The 14,680-nt window shown below is 59.1% G+C and overlaps 1 protein-coding gene across 3 annotated transcripts in view; it reads left to right on the top strand.

Moving 5' to 3' along the window:
* The window catches only part of KIAA1671 (KIAA1671 ortholog), a 163,726-nt gene that overhangs the window by 47,653 nt on the left and 101,393 nt on the right, over positions 1-14,680 (top strand). For 2 of the 3 annotated variants that reach the window (XM_045845070.1, XM_045845079.1), the window contains 4 exons: positions 589-2,190; positions 4,178-4,265; positions 7,118-9,913; positions 14,473-14,607. In XM_045845070.1, coding sequence (XP_045701026.1) covers positions 641-2,190; positions 4,178-4,265; positions 7,118-9,913; positions 14,473-14,607 — 4,569 coding nt within the window. In that variant the 5' untranslated portion in view covers positions 589-640. The remainder of the gene's footprint in view (positions 1-588; positions 2,191-4,177; positions 4,266-7,117; positions 9,914-14,472; positions 14,608-14,680) is intronic. The other variant, XM_045845085.1, reaches the window with a different exon arrangement.

Below are 14,680 nucleotides of genomic sequence, written 5' to 3'. Positions count from 1 at the left end.
TGGCTGAGGCTTGGGTTCAGTGCCATTCACCTACTCTGTGACCTCAGGGACTCTGGCTTCAGGTGACTGTGTGAGCTGGCACGCAGCCCAGGGTGGGGACGAGGATCAGCTGGGACGCTAATGCCCAGAGGCAGGCTCTGCGGTGGGAAAGGGGACCTGGGGGTGCTGTCACTGGGGCTCGCAGTGGCACGTGCAGCGTGGGCGTGGAGTCCGGCTGGGTCCGAAGCCCGACTCCGCTGCTCTTCTGAGTGACGTCAGGCTGGTCGCCTGGCCTCTCTGAGCCCATTTCCTTATCTGTACAGCGGAGACAGTCATTTTTCACCCCAAGAGCCGGCCTTGAGATCAGCTGAGTCGGGCAAGTCCTAGAGAATGTTGGCGCCTGCCCCCACCCTTTGATCTGGAAGGAACTTCAAAAGCAGCCACTCAGTCCACTCCCCTTGCCCCCAGCCCGGAGAGGTGGGGAGGCCAGCCCAGGCTTGCCCGGTGAGGTCAGCTGGGAGCTGCTGTCCAGAGCTCGGAGCTCTGGCCTGCCTCGACCCAGACACGGGCTGAGTGTTAAGTGGACTCTGTTTTGTTCTGTGTTGACAGCGGCCTCTGCGTTTCGGATGTTTGGTGTCCCCATGGATCCACAGCCATAGCCATGGCGACGCGGGTGGAGGTCGGCTCCATAACGACCCTGACAGCAGTGCCAGGCCTCGCTGAGGTCTCCAAGGAGGAGACCCTGACGCGGTCCTACTTCTGCCAGGCCAGGGACGCCCCCGGGTCCTCGTCGGCGCGGCTCTCGGAAGGAAAAAGCCCCCTGCGGAGTCCCGCACGCTTACTCCCCCTGCCCAGACTCGCCCCCAAACCCTTCTTCAAGGAGAAGGCCCCGGACCCAAAGACCTCCATCGCATCCTTGCAGCCCAGCCCGGCCAAGCCGGCTCCTGCCTGCGGGCCCCCCCAGGACGCGGCGGCGGCCAAGGCCCCGGGCGAGGGGATGCCCGGCCTGGCGGGGCAGGAGGCAGGGGCCGGGGAGGGCCTGCGGAGAAGCTCGTCCCTGTTCCACAAGGCCCCCTCCCTGCGGCCCATCCCCGGCTCCGAGATCCTCTTCGAAACCACCAAAGCCGGCCCCGCGCTGGGCAAGCGGGCCAGGGACGGGGTGCAGGAGGCCAGCGTGGGTGTGTCTCAGGCGCCCCCCTCGGGCTCGAAGCCCGAGGTGGCCGCCAAGCCTGCCCTGCCCGCCCGAAAGCCCGGGGCAGCCCTCCCCTGCCCGGCCTCCCTGTCCCAGGACCCGACGCCGGCCGCCGACGCCGCACGAGAGGAGGCAGGCCCCGGGGAGCCTCCCGCCAAGGCCAGTGGTGCGGAGGACACGGGCGGCCCCGCCGTGGAGCCCAGGCCTCCCCGCCTGAAGAGGAGGCCGGTGTCGGCCATCTTCGGGGAGACCGTTCAGCCCCAGAAACCAGGCCCCGGCGGAGCGGCCACAGTGGGGAAAGCGCCCCCCACGCCCCCTGAGAAGACGTGGGTGCGGAGGCCCAGGCCCCTGTCCGTGGACCTCACCGCCCGGTTTGAGAGCAGGGAGGCCTTGCTGAGGAAGGTGGCCGAGGAGGCCACGGCGGGCCCCGCCGGCCAGCAGCAGGGGCCGGAGCGGTCCAACCCGGAGCCCAAAGAGCAGGGCGTGGGTTTGGGCAAAGCAGAGGCCCCCCTTCGGGACCCCGACGCGGACTTCCTGGAGGTGGCCAAGAAGCTGCGAGAACGGAAGGACAAGGTGCTCTCTAGGCAGGCGGGCTCGGCCAGGGTCAGCTCCACCGAGGACCGGAGGCCTGGGGAGGAGAGAGCCACGCTGGACGGGGAGCCGGAGAGGGCTCCCGAGGAGTCCCCCTCGCCCAGGCCGGGGAACGGCCAAGACACGGCCGAGGTCAGGAGCAGAGCGTCCGACGGGGAAATCCGGACCCGGGGAGAGTGGGTCTCCAGGGGCAGCGTCAAGAAGCGCCTCAGCCTCTTCGGGGAGGAGACTGCCGTGGCCGTGGCCGAGGGGCCCGAGTCCCCACCGGCCACCCCTGAGTCCCCGTCGGCTGCGCCAGAGCTGCAGAAAGCGGCAGTGAGCGTCCAGGAGCGGATCAAAGGCTGGACCACCGAGAGCTCCGAGGCCAAGCCGGAGGTCAGAAGGAAGGCATTCCAGGCACGGCCGCTGTCGGCGGACTTGACCAGACTGTAAGTAGGACTGTCCCACGGGGTCCACCCTGTGCCCAAGCTGCCCCAAACCGCCCACCGTAGGCCCCCCAGGACAAGGAACTGCTGGACACCGCCCCCCCGGGTTTACCCGCAGCCTTAAGAGGAAGTGGCATTAGCTGCCACCCCTCAGAGGCGGTGTGTGCCAGCAGTGGGGCCAGGAGCCCAGCTTTTCTGTCCCTTCTCATCTTTGCACTTGGAAAAGATTGTGCCCATTTCACAGACAGGGATAGGAAAGGCGAAGTAATGTCAGGAAGGCGGGAGCCCGACATATTCCACCTGAACCTGTCTCCCTAGCTAAGCTGTCCTCTCCTAAAGTCTGCGGACACTTACTACCGTATTTTGCTGTGAATAACACACCCTTTTTTGCCTGCATTTTTGAGGGAAAAGTGTGGATGTGCATTGTACATGGGTAGCCTTAAAATGTGGGTGCACATTACACATGGGAGTGTGTTCTGTGTGACAAAATACGGTATATGGCCTGGGGCGACCTCCATGAGTGGCCTTTAGAATACGACCAGATGGGTGGAGATAGCTCGGGCAGGTCGCCTCCCCAGCTGAGCCTCGGTTTCTTCGTCTCTTGATCCTAAGACCTTCCTTAAGGATGGAGACTCAGAGACATAGTGCCGGGGGTCGCTCTGCCCATAGGAAGCCCTCATTGCGTTGTAGCACTAAGTGATATCGTTAATCCTGTTCTGGAACAATGACTTTCCAAGCTTGCCCAGCCTCTGACATCTCTTGTTCCTTTGTTTTCCCACAAGTGGCTGCTTGATTACAGCAGGGAGATGCCCCTGGGCGTGTCCCCTGGCTCCGTAATGACATGCATGCCACTGACATGCTTTGTCAGGGATGGAGCTCCCGGGGGCAGGACCTCCAGGCAGCCTGCCCTGCCCGGCCTGGGAACTAGGCCAGCCGGCCGAGCCAGAATTAGACCATTGGCTCTCAGCCTGTAGAATCACCTGGAAAAAAACCCCCGGAGAGTCCGATTCAGTTGGTCTGGGGAGAGGGGCTCCTGTCTTCTTTGTTGTTAAAAACTTCCCAGGTGATTCTCCTGTGCTGGCCTGAGAACACCTGAGCTCAGGTAACAGGACGGGGCACCCAGGTCAGGGACCCACACATCTTCTCTCATCGCAGGGCCTTGGGTTAGTCCCATCGGACAGATGGGTAAACTGAGGCTCCCAGTGTGAGGCGAGTTTCAGAGGTTTGATTTCTCTCTCTCTTTCCTTCTCTGCAGCCCCCATCCCTGAACAAATCTTTAGGTATCCACTCCAGGGAACTTGTCAGAGATGGAAAAATTCTAGCTCAGAACTCCGCCTTCTTCCTCGTCCCCTTCACAAGTGGGAAAACAGGCCTAGAGAGGCACAGCGACTGGGCCAAAGTCACCTGGAGAGGCAGAGACAGGCCCGTGCCCCCACACATTCCAGGACGGCCCACTGCCCCCGAGGGAGTCCCGTGGCTGGTCTGCCGTGGGGCTGCTGTTGTGGCTGTGGGTTGCCAACCACAACCAGTAATTACCCCTCCTGGGGCATCTGCAGTGTTCCCTAAACGCCCTCATGTAGCTATTAGGGCTTTGAGTAGCCTCTTCTCCGCCCTACGGAAGGTAATAGGGAGGCGTTAATTAACCCCGTTTTATAGATCAGGAGACAGAGGCTCAGGCAAGGTCAGCAGCCCGGCCCAAGCTCCCACAGTGGGAAGTCGGTAGAGCCGGCACTGGCACCCAGGTCTCTTCCCCAAGCTGGGGGCTCCTGCCTCCCGACGATGCTGTGTTTAAGGTAGGCTGTCCCCGCGGGGCCTTCTCTGTAGGTTTGGCGCCCAGAAAGGAAAGGTCTGTTCTCAAAGCCCCTCGGGCACTGTCGCTCCGGTGGTCTCCATGCTGATTTCACCCCCCGGGTCCCAGAGCTGGTTCTAGGGTGTGGGGTGGAGGGAGTCACAGCTGCCGGCCCATCCAAGTAACTTGGATCTCTGCCAGGTTTTCAAGTTCCGCTTCGGGCAACGAAGTCAAGTACGAGAGGTGTTCGGAGCTGAGTGACGAGCTTGCTAAGGAACCAAGGAAGAAGGTAAGGAGTCATTGTGTTTGGCCGTGGGTACTTGCGCTCACTGGAAGAGCTTTTATGATCTGATAGCCAGGGGAGAATCGGAAGCCCCTCGAAAACAGTAAAACCTCTCTTCCTTTAATGCTGGGACTTTGCAAGTCCCTTCCAGCCTGATGGGTCTGATTCCCTGTTCTGCAGTGTTTTTGCATTTTGCAAATGCAATTGCTGAGTATTTATTTTCTCTGTGCAAAGAGGAAAGGGGACATGGCTTTCCTGTGTAAGAATGGCTGCTCTATTAAGAATTTAATAAAGGTTAAAACATGTTAATATGCCCTGGCCAGGTTGGTTAGAGTATCGTCCCAATGGGCCAAGTTTGTGGGTTCGATCCTCAGTCAGGGCATATACAAGAATCAACCAACAAATGCGTAAATAAGTGGAACAGCAAATCAATGTTTCTCTCTCTCCCGCGCTCCCTCTCACTCTCTAAAATCAGTAAATAAAAAATTTTTTTAAATGTTAGTAGAAACCCCCTCAATTTCCCCTAATTGTGGTCCCTGCTTCCTTTTCATCCCTGACTCACCTATCAGCAAAAGGAAGGATATTACTAGCAATTAAGTTGCTCCAAAAGTATCTTTATTTGGTTTCTTTCGTAAGTAAAAGGTCGTAAATAACTCCTAGGTGTAACTGGTTTGTGGTCCACGCTCTGTGGTTCTGCAGAGTTGCGGTTTTTTAAAAAACAGCTTTGTTGAGGTGCAACTGACATGCAGTAAACTGCACGCCTTTCAAGGGTACAAGCCGGTGAGTCTGACATCCATGCGGGCACACCTGGGAAACTGTCACCGCAATCAAGACAAGGAATGACCCCAGACACAGGGGTTTCCTCCTCGTAATCCTTCCCTTCTCCTCCGAGCAGCCACTGCTCTGCTTTCTGTCACGATAGATTAGTTTGTGTTTTTTTAGGGTTTTCCATAAACAGAACCAGTGACGTTTTTTTGGTCTTCCTTCTTTCACTCAGAATAATTATTTTCAGATTCATTACATTGTAGCATGAATTAATCATTCATTCTTCTTGCCCTGGCTGGTGTGGCTTGGTGGATTGAGCGCCAGCCTGCAAATCGAAAGGTTGCCGGTTCGATTCCCCATCAGGGCACAGGCCTGGGTTGCAGGCCAGGTCCCCAACTGGGGGCGTGCAAGAGGTAACCAATCAATGTTTCTCTCACACATCGATGTTTCTCTCCCTCTCTCTCTCCCTCCCTTACCCTCTCCCTGAAAACAAATAAATAAAATACTTTGAAAAATATAATTCATTCTTCATTGCTGAGCAGTACTCCGTTTCATGGGTTGGCCACAGTTTATCCACTCGCACTTCGATGATCCTTAGGATTGTTTCCGGTTTGGGGTCCATTGCAGTTCAGGGGCGTTGAGTGTATTGTCAGTGCGGTGCGCTCAACCCTCCCTGCTAGCTAGTTCCAGAATTTTCCAGCACCCCATAAGGAAGCCTCTCACCCTGTCACGCCCCATCCTGCAGCCCTGGCCCCTGGTAACCAGGCATTGCTGTCCCTGTAGACTGGTCTGTTCCCGGTATTCCAGAGAAGGGGAGTCACACTGCTGTGTGTGGCTTCTTTCACTTCACACGCCGTTCTCAGGACTCATTCCCGCTGTCGTGTGTGTGGGGACTCCGCCCCTTTTCCTGGCCGAACGGTGCTCCACCGCTCGCACTGAGCACGTTGTGTTTGTTTATTCCTCGGCTGGCGCACCTTTGGGTGGCGTCCACCTTTTGGCCATAGTGACTTACGCCGCTGTGCCCTTTGGTGCACGTTTTTATCTGAACGCCTGCTTTTAGTTCTCCGGGGCGTATATCCAAGAATGGAATTGGTGTCCTGTGGTTAATTCTTTGTTTCACTTGTTGACGTAGACGTATTTCCAACAAAAAAAAAAAATTAAAAAATTACTAAGGAATACATGCATAATATTACAACAAAATCACACAGAACCGAAGTGTGTCTGATTAAAAGGTAATTTTTTTCATCCTTATTCCTTTCTGCTGCTCACGGGATGACTTGCGTCCTTCCCCCCCCCCCCCCCATGCGGCTGCCTGTGTGCACGAACCACGCAGGCTCAGTGTGTAAATAAATGTGCGATCTCATAAACGCGCCGTCCTGCAGCCCGCTCTCCTCCCCTCGGCACAATGTCTGCGTGTTCTTGGGTGTCACGGGGTCGGACCCGCCCCGCTCTGAGGATCCAGGCATCCGAGCGGTGTCCCCCCGTTCAGCTGTGTGAACATTCACTTCGGCGCCGCCCTTCAGGGGGCGCCGATGTTGCCTGCGTTCGCTCCCTCTTACCACCGGTGCTGCCACACTCGCGCTCGCGTGGACCTGTGCTCGTGAGCGAAGAAGGAGTCCTGAGAGAAAATTGGCTGCATTGAAGGAAATGAGAATTTAAAAGTCATGGTGGATGTACCGAATTGTCCGAAAGTCATGCCCACTTACGTGCTCTCCAACCACACCCAAGGGTCCGTTTCCCCACAGCCCTGCCCACTGTAGACGGGTTCCATCCTTGATAATGTTTTCATCACCCAAGGGTATGTTTGTATTGGATTCAGAGAGAGAAGAAGGGGACAGAGAGAGAGAGACATCGATTAGTTTTTCTACCCACTTATGCATTCATTGGTTGATTCTTGTATGTGTCCTGAGTGGGGATTGAACCCACAACCCCGGTCTATCTCAGGACCGTGCTCTAACCGACTGAGCTACCCAGCTGGAGTCACTGTTGGGATCCGCTTTGAAAAGCAGCCATTTCAGTCGCCTTACCTCTTCCTTCCCACTTCATATTCTTTAACCTAAGTCAGATTGTTTCTCCTTTTTCCTTTTTTTCAGCCAAAGGAAGGGCCTGGTTCGGATGGAGCCCCCGCTCCCAGAAGCCCGTGGCAGCTGGGGACGCTCCGGGAGCCGTCCGGGCGGACACCAAGGAGAGACAGCTGCCCCCCGGTCCCTGGCAGCTGCTGCGGGGCGAGCCCGGCGGGGGCGCTGCGCTCCTCCAACAGCACCCCGGAAGGCGACGGGGGCTTCCAGACCGTGAGGGCCACGGTGTTCGAGCATCACGTGGAGAGACACACTGTCACACCCCCCGGCGCTGTGACCCATGTCCCCGAGCCCAGGCCCAGGCCCGAGAGAAGCTCGTGGCTGGGGAGGGAGCCTCCAGAAAAGACGGTCCTCCAGAAAGAGCACTCCAGGCGGTCCGGGAATCCTGACACAGACAAGTTGGGACCGACTCCTCTCTCGAATGGTGACCCCAAACAGTATCACACGCCTCTGCCTGAAAAGTGCCCCCCGGGCGAGAAACGCAGCAACAACCCCTTCCTCCTGTGCTCGGAAAACCCTCCCAGGTCACGGAGGGTGGAGCCCAAGTATGACATTGTGCACACAGTAGGGGAGCGCGCGCACAGTGAGGCTGTCCCCACTGTGCCCGAGGAGAAGGCCATGACTCTCCGGAGTGGCAGGGCCCGGCCCTCGCTGAAGGGGGGGCAGCTGCCCCCTGAGGACACCCTTGCCCACCCCGAGTGCGGGCTGGACAGTCAGGCGGGGTCCGTCCAAAGGGCCAGTCTGATTTGGGAGGCCCGAGGGACGCAGGAGGTCAGCGGGCTGCACCCCGACTCCCGAGAGCCAAAAGACGCGTTCCGGGACCCGCCGCCCAGGTGGAAGGGCGGGGCAGCCGGGAGCTGGCATAAAGCCACGGTGGTGGTCAGCGACGAGAAAGGCTCGGAAGTGAGTCCCGACGTCACCAGTGAGCGCTTGGCTGGGCCCTGCGGCACTGAGGCCTCCGGTGTGAGGGCCGTGCAGGCTGCCATGAGGGAGACCTGGCCCCAGGGGCCCGAAGGGGCCGGGAGCAAGCCAGGAGGCTCTGTTTCGGCAGGAGAGAGGGGTCCGCTCTGGGGCTGCCCCCCGGACCCTCCTTTCAGGGCTAAGGAGGAGCCCTCCGACTTCCCAGCACGGCCACATCTCGAAGGGCCGGTGCGGAGAGGGCCCCTCGTCGTGGCTGCCGGTGAGGGCGAGGGCGCGCTGAGGCCAGCCCCGGCCCGGGAGCCTGAGGCCAGGATGCGGAGGGTGAGCCCCTCCGACCAGAGATTCGACAGGTGGAGGCGGCGGACTCTGCCCCACGACGTGAAGTTCGATGAGTTCAGCTTCCTGGCCCCGGAACACTCCTCGAAGGCGGAGCAGAGAGGCGCAGATCATCCGAGCTCCACGGCAGGGGCCTTAAGGAAACCTCAGCCATGCCATAATAGGGTGGCGGCCCAGGACGGGGATCCCGGCATTTCACGGGACCCGGCTCCTCCCGCAGTGAAGCCGGGGTCCTCTGTGGAACCCAAGGTGACATTTTTTGCAGTGACATATCAGATTCCTGATACTCAAAAAGCAAAGAGTATTGTTAAGTCAGGACCCGAACACTTGACGGAACATTCTAGAAAAACAGCTCCGCCTCCATCTCCTCATCCTTTAGCTTCTCCCTTGGTTTCTCCCAACCCCGAAGAGCCACGGGAGACCGTGGGCAGTAAAAACTGGGCTCAGAGCAGAGAGCGTGACCGTGCAAGCATTTCAAAACCTCCAAAGCCAGTAGACACTTCACCGCCTCTTGGGGACAGGATCATGGGTCTTTCTACCGAGAGGATCATTGACCCCGACACGGTCTGTGCTCCTCGGCGGTGTCCAGAGGACAGCGCTGGTTTTCAGAGTGACAGGAGGGACAGTGGGAACAAGACGTCCCCCGGTAGTGCTCCCCAGACGACCCCAGCTTCTGGAAGTCGCCTGAAAGCCGGCGACCTCCTGGTTAGAAGGAAGACTGGGGTGGTCAGCGAGACGTTCTCAGGTAAGGTCAGAGACGGCTACAGGTCCAGCGTTCTTGACATCGATGCCCTGATGGCCGAGTACAAGAAGCAGGAGGCCCAGGAGCAGGCGGCGGGCCCGCCCGCGGAGCCCAGCCGCTGGCCTCAGGAGAGGCCCGGCCCACCAGGCGGCGCGGAGCGGAGGAGGAGGAGCCTGAAGGAAGGGCCGGAGGCCGAGGGTCCCTGGAAACGGGCCAGCTTTGCCGAAACAAACCACAGTTCTAGTCCTGGCCCTGCCAAGCCGCTGCCAGAGACCCCGGGGGCAGCCACGAACCCCAAACTCGGCTCTCCCCTGTGGCCTCTGCCGCACCCCGCTCCTCCTGAGAAACACCCAGGGGCCTCCTCTGGCCCTGGGGCTCCCAGGAAGACCTCAGGAACCTCGGAGGATGAAACGAAGACCTTTGCTAGTAAGCACCCCGGTGCAAAGTGTCAGAACTACCCCGCCGCCCGGGAGGACCCGGGTGCTGGGGCCAGCATGCTGCCCAGACCCTCCCCAGCCGACCCGAAGAAAGGGACCCCGAGGCAACCCAGCTGGAGGGGCGAGGAGGGCCACGCGGCCCAGTGGGGCGACCACCCGCAGCACCGTGGCAGGTCACCGCTGGACGTCAAAAGGGCCTGTTCGGAGAAGGGCCCTCCTGCCAGGATCCGAGAGGGCCTGTCCATCATGCAGGAAGCCAGGGAGAGGAGGCGGGAGCACAAGGCACGGCGCAGCCTCCCTGGGGAGAGCTTGGAGGCCAGGGAGGCCGAAGCCTCGCCCTGTCGGCGGGACTCCGGGGCTCGAGACGGTCACAGGGTGAGTACGAAGGCGGTTCCTGTGGTGTCGAACGCTGGTTAAACATGCAGGCCACCGGCATCAACCTCAGAGCCCACGTGGGCCAGGCGGGTGTGTTGATGAGTAGAGTCAGGCTGGGCGTGAGGCGCTAGGGAGTGGTGAGGACTGGGGCAGATGGGGAGCTCGGGCCCTATCTCAAGGGGCAGTTGCTGCTGCTGAGTTCCTGCTGGTTCTGACCAATGAGAATGGGGGGTCTGAGAGGGCAGGTCCAATTTATTAGGAGAATCTGAAAAGAAAAATACAGATTTTTATATGTAATTTCCCATTGTCAAATGAGGACAGCTTATTAAAAAATGCTGTTAAGTGTAAAAACATGTGCCTGCTGGCTCCATGTAGGCACCAGTTTGAAACCCCTGGCCTAGAATGATGACAGGTATCATTTATTGAGCGCCTGCTGTATTCCAGTGTGTGGGTGTTGCATTCATTGGTGTATCCCAGTATTCAGCATCCTCCTCGACATTTTGCGAACTTTAAAAAAATGGTGGTTCACTGTGTGAAGGAGCCGTCTTATGTAGCCTCCTGGCTGTCCCTGTGTGTGGTTTTAGGGGGTGAACCCCAGAGGGTCTGGGGGAGGGGTGGCGGGATGAGGCAGGGAAGGCAAGGCAGGTGATGAGGGTACCACTCTGGACACCTGACCTTCATTCTTGTTGGAGACCCCTGGGGAGCAGCACTGACCACTTCAGACAGAGTTGCTGTGGAGGCGAAACGATAGGATTACATCAGTAGAGGTCGGGAGATGAGGGTTCGCCCAAGGTTAGGGGTGGGTGAGTGGTGGGGTCTGGCTTTGAACCCACGTCTCTTGCAGTGACCCCATTCAGATGCGTGTCTGTGTAAAGCAGTGACTTGGCCTCCCTGTGCCTCAGTTTCCCCACCAGGAAACTGGGTTAACAGGGATCCCTGCCTCAAAGCACCGTTCCTCGGCTGAGAGGAGATAAAGCCCCCAGCATGTGACACGCACCCAGTGGGCACGCACTCAGAGCCTGCCCCTGGCTTCTGCCCCCGGGCTTCTCGAGAGGGGGCTCGCCCGTCCCCACCTGCAGGCTGTCATTGTGGGAGCTCTGGCCGAGGGAAGGGACTGTGGAAATGGGACACCGGAGCTGCGTGCCAGCCGCGCCAGGGGCCCTGTTGGCCGTGGGGGAGAGCAGTGCTGGGGGGGGTGGGGGGGGCCTCCCGGCCTGGCCCTGGACGCCCGCCCGGGTGTGCAGCCCGGTGGTGTTGCCGCCCGGGGATCCGTTTCCTCCCAGAGGACTGGGAGGCCTTGGGCCGGCTCCTCGCTGCTCCTCTCCCCTGCCCAGAGACGTTCTGTTCTTCAGGAAACAAACACCAATACAGAGAAGGCATAAATGCAAAATAGCAGTTGTGGGAAACTGGCGCCTTACAGGAGCGTATAAAATAGTGACCCCCGGGGACCCCTTCCCTTGTCCAGCCCCCAGGGGCGGCCGCCGTGACAGCGTTGATGTCCTTTGGGACTCGCCTTCCCTGCCGAGTTGTTTCTCAGTCAAGAGTGTTTTGTTATCATTGTGACATTCCCCTTATTGCAAAAGGTAGTGAGTGCTGGTGTGCACCTTACAGAGTTGTAGAAACATGTGGTTTAGAAAGGAAACCTCCCCCAAAGGATGAGTCTGGCCGTGAACTGGGACCCCCTTCCCCCAGGGCCCTTAATGGTTCTCAGTGAGTGCAGTTTGCCTGCCCCCCACCCCCGGGCCCTTTCTTCTGTCATGTGACTGGGGACAGTGGGCTCCTGGGTGTCAGTGGCTGGGGGCCGGGGACCTCACTGCAGACGGTCACCCTGCCCCACCGGAGGCAGCCCCAAGGCGGAGGGACCCTGGTGCATTCACACGTGCGGTTTTCTGGGGCGTGATGAAGATATCCTGAAATGGAGTGTCGTGGCGGTGGCAGAACTCTGTGAATGCACCCCAGCCCCTGGGAAACCCCGTACCCTCCAGCCCCGGCAACGGTCAGTCTGCGCTCCGTCCGTGTAGAGCTGCCTGTTAGGCCCCTTCCGTGTGTGAGTGGAGTCACGCGGTAGTGGTGCTCCTGACTGGCTTGCAGGGGTGTTGGGCCCACGGGCCTCGCGCAGCCAGGAGGGCTGTGAGTGCGGCCCGGCACAGAATCGAGAATTCACTTAAAACATTATGAGGTGTTCTCGTGATCACGTGTCGCAGTGCATTTACTGTGTGGCCCAAGACAACCCTTGTTCTTCCAGCGTGGCCCGGAGACGCCAGAAAGCTGGACACCCCTGGTAGGATGCCGTCCCCAGGGTGCGTCTGTGGCGTGGCGAGTGTCGGGGCTTCGTTCCTCTCCGAGGCTGAGTGATAGCCCACCGCACGGACAGACCACGTTTTGTTCATCTGTCCTTCCATCAGGGGGTGGGCGTTTAGGCCCTTACTTCTGTCTTATTGGTTGATTTGAGAGAGAGACGTGGAGAGAGGGAAACATTGCTTTGTGCCTTTATTGGTTGATTCTTGTATGCGCCCTGACTGGGGATCGAACCCGCAACCCTGGTGTTTTGAGACAACACTCTAACCGATGGAGCCAGCGGCCAGAGCTGTGTTGTTTCCGCTCTCTGGCTGCTACGAATAATGCTGCTGTGAATGTTTGTGCGAAGTGTTTGAGTGGGCACACACCCAGGAGGGGCATCGAGGGCGATACGGTCACTGCGGGCGTCGCCTGCAGGAGCCGCCAGGCGGCCGTCCAACCAGCCGCACCACTTCCCGTCCCCGCGGGCAGTGCCAGTGCGTGAGCATCCCGGCTGCCCTCCGTCTGGCCAGCCGCACCTCTGTGTTTCTGACTCCAGCGCCTCAGTGGGTCTCGGCGGAGGCTGTCTCAGGGCGGGTTTGGGTTTCATTTCCTGCCGAGCATCTTTGTGGGAACTCGTGGGTCCTTCACCTGCCTCTGAAGTAATGACTGTTCCATCTTTTCCCCACTTTTAAAAGAAACGGGTTTTTTTTTGGTTATTGAGTTATAATTATTCCTTACGTATGATAGATACACGTTTCTTATCAGACGTAGGGTTTTATGATTCGTAGAAATTTTCTCCCCTTTGAGTTGTGTTTTCACTTTCTTAACGCCACCCTCCAGGGCACAGAAGTTTCTCACTTGAATGAAGCACAGTTTATTCGTATTTTGTCGCTTGTGCTTTCAGTCAATCGAAGAAACCCTTGCCCAATCCGAGGTCAGGAAGATTTACGCCCATTTTTCTCCTAAGCGTTTTCTAGTCTCAGCTCTGATATTTAGTCTTTGATCTATTTTGAGTTGTTGGTAGGTGACGTGAGCTTCGCAGCGTGTTTGGAGGCAAAGTCTCAGCTGGCCGGGTGGACAGAGGAGGCGAACAGCAGGCGGCCCGAGGGCCTGGGCCGCCCCGATGGGGGATGGGCGGGGGCGGGGGAGGGACGGCCGTGGGGGAGGGGAGTTGGGAGGCCTGCTGTGGACGCATGAAGTCTGAGATGAGCCCTGGCAGTGAGTGGGGGCCTCGAGTGGGCAGCGGGGCCTGCAGGTCTGCAGTCGCAGCCCAGAGAGACAGCACAGGGTGGTCGGTGCCTGCGTGGATTTACGGAGAGCCCCAGGGCATTGTGGGCGATCCCCAGGGGAGTGCTGCGGCAGGAAAAGGCCCTGTGACTGGCTCGGGACAGATCCACCTGCCTTTAGACCTGCCCCTGAGATGTGGTGCAGGCGGGGGCCTGAGGAGGACCAGCCAGGGAGGCAGGAGGGGCCCCGAGAGTCTCACAAGGCAGCAAGGAAAGAGACTGTGGGGAGTGACTGGGAGCCCAGCCTTGCTCCTCAGCGATGCAGGTGCCTCTCCTCTCTGGTCCTTCCTCGTCCGAGGGGGGAGGGTGTGAGACGGGCAGATTCCACATTCTGGCGTCTTGTGTCTCCTGGCCTGTGAAGGTGTCCCCTGTTTGTGACTGAGCAGAAAAACAGCTGCATTCAGGGTCCCGTCCTGTTCATACACCATTTCTGTGTCTGTGCGTGTGTGCGTGCGTTTGTGCTGGGGTGTGTGGAGAGGTATCTGAAACGAGGTCAGCAAAAGTCATCAGTGGCAGCAGTGAGGCTGGATGACGTTGATGGAGGGCTCCCCACTTGACAGGCTTGTGGGGGAGACCAGTGTGAGACAAGCCAGGTGCCTGGGACCGTGCACGCGCGCCCCCTGGTGGCAGCATTATGTCATGTGCTTTCTGTGTCATGCATTCCCCGCTGGGTCCTCCCAGGAAGGAACCTGGAAGCTGAACACTGTTGTTATTGGTCTTTCCCCACGTGGTCAAAGGATCAGAGAGGTGAAGATGCTCACCTGAGCTCACAGAGTTATTAAATGGCTGAGGCCGGGCTGAACCCAGCCTTGCTGCTCCGACATGTCCCCTCCCATCCTTGAGGCTGTGGGTGGCAGTGGGGGCGGGGTGTTCTGGAGCTTTCCTTTTCTGCTTTGCCCTGTCAGGTGCAGAAGGGGCCCTCGTGGTGTGACATGTCCCCCCAGTATGTGGTGAAGCCCCAGGAAAGTCCTCTTCCTGTGTTCTGTGTCTCAGGTGCCATCGAGAGACCTGGGGAGGGAGGATGCCTCCCAGGGCGGTGAGCCGCCGCTCCGGCAGGCGCCCCCTGCGGCCTTGGGCCCCCGGAGGAGCCACAGCTTCTGCAAGGACAAGAGGAGCGGGGCCTTTGTGGTGAGTGGTACCGGCGTGGCCGGAGCGCAGTGTGCCCGTGCCGGCGGGTTGGTTGTCAGACACCCGTGGACAC

The sequence above is a fragment of the Phyllostomus hastatus genome, unplaced genomic scaffold, assembly GCF_019186645.2.
Source record: "Phyllostomus hastatus isolate PE091 unplaced genomic scaffold, TTU_PhHast_1.1 phas_contig_1162, whole genome shotgun sequence".
NCBI classification, from domain to species: Eukaryota; Metazoa; Chordata; class Mammalia; order Chiroptera; family Phyllostomidae; genus Phyllostomus; species Phyllostomus hastatus.
This window is presented reverse-complemented; position numbering and strand designations above follow the sequence as displayed.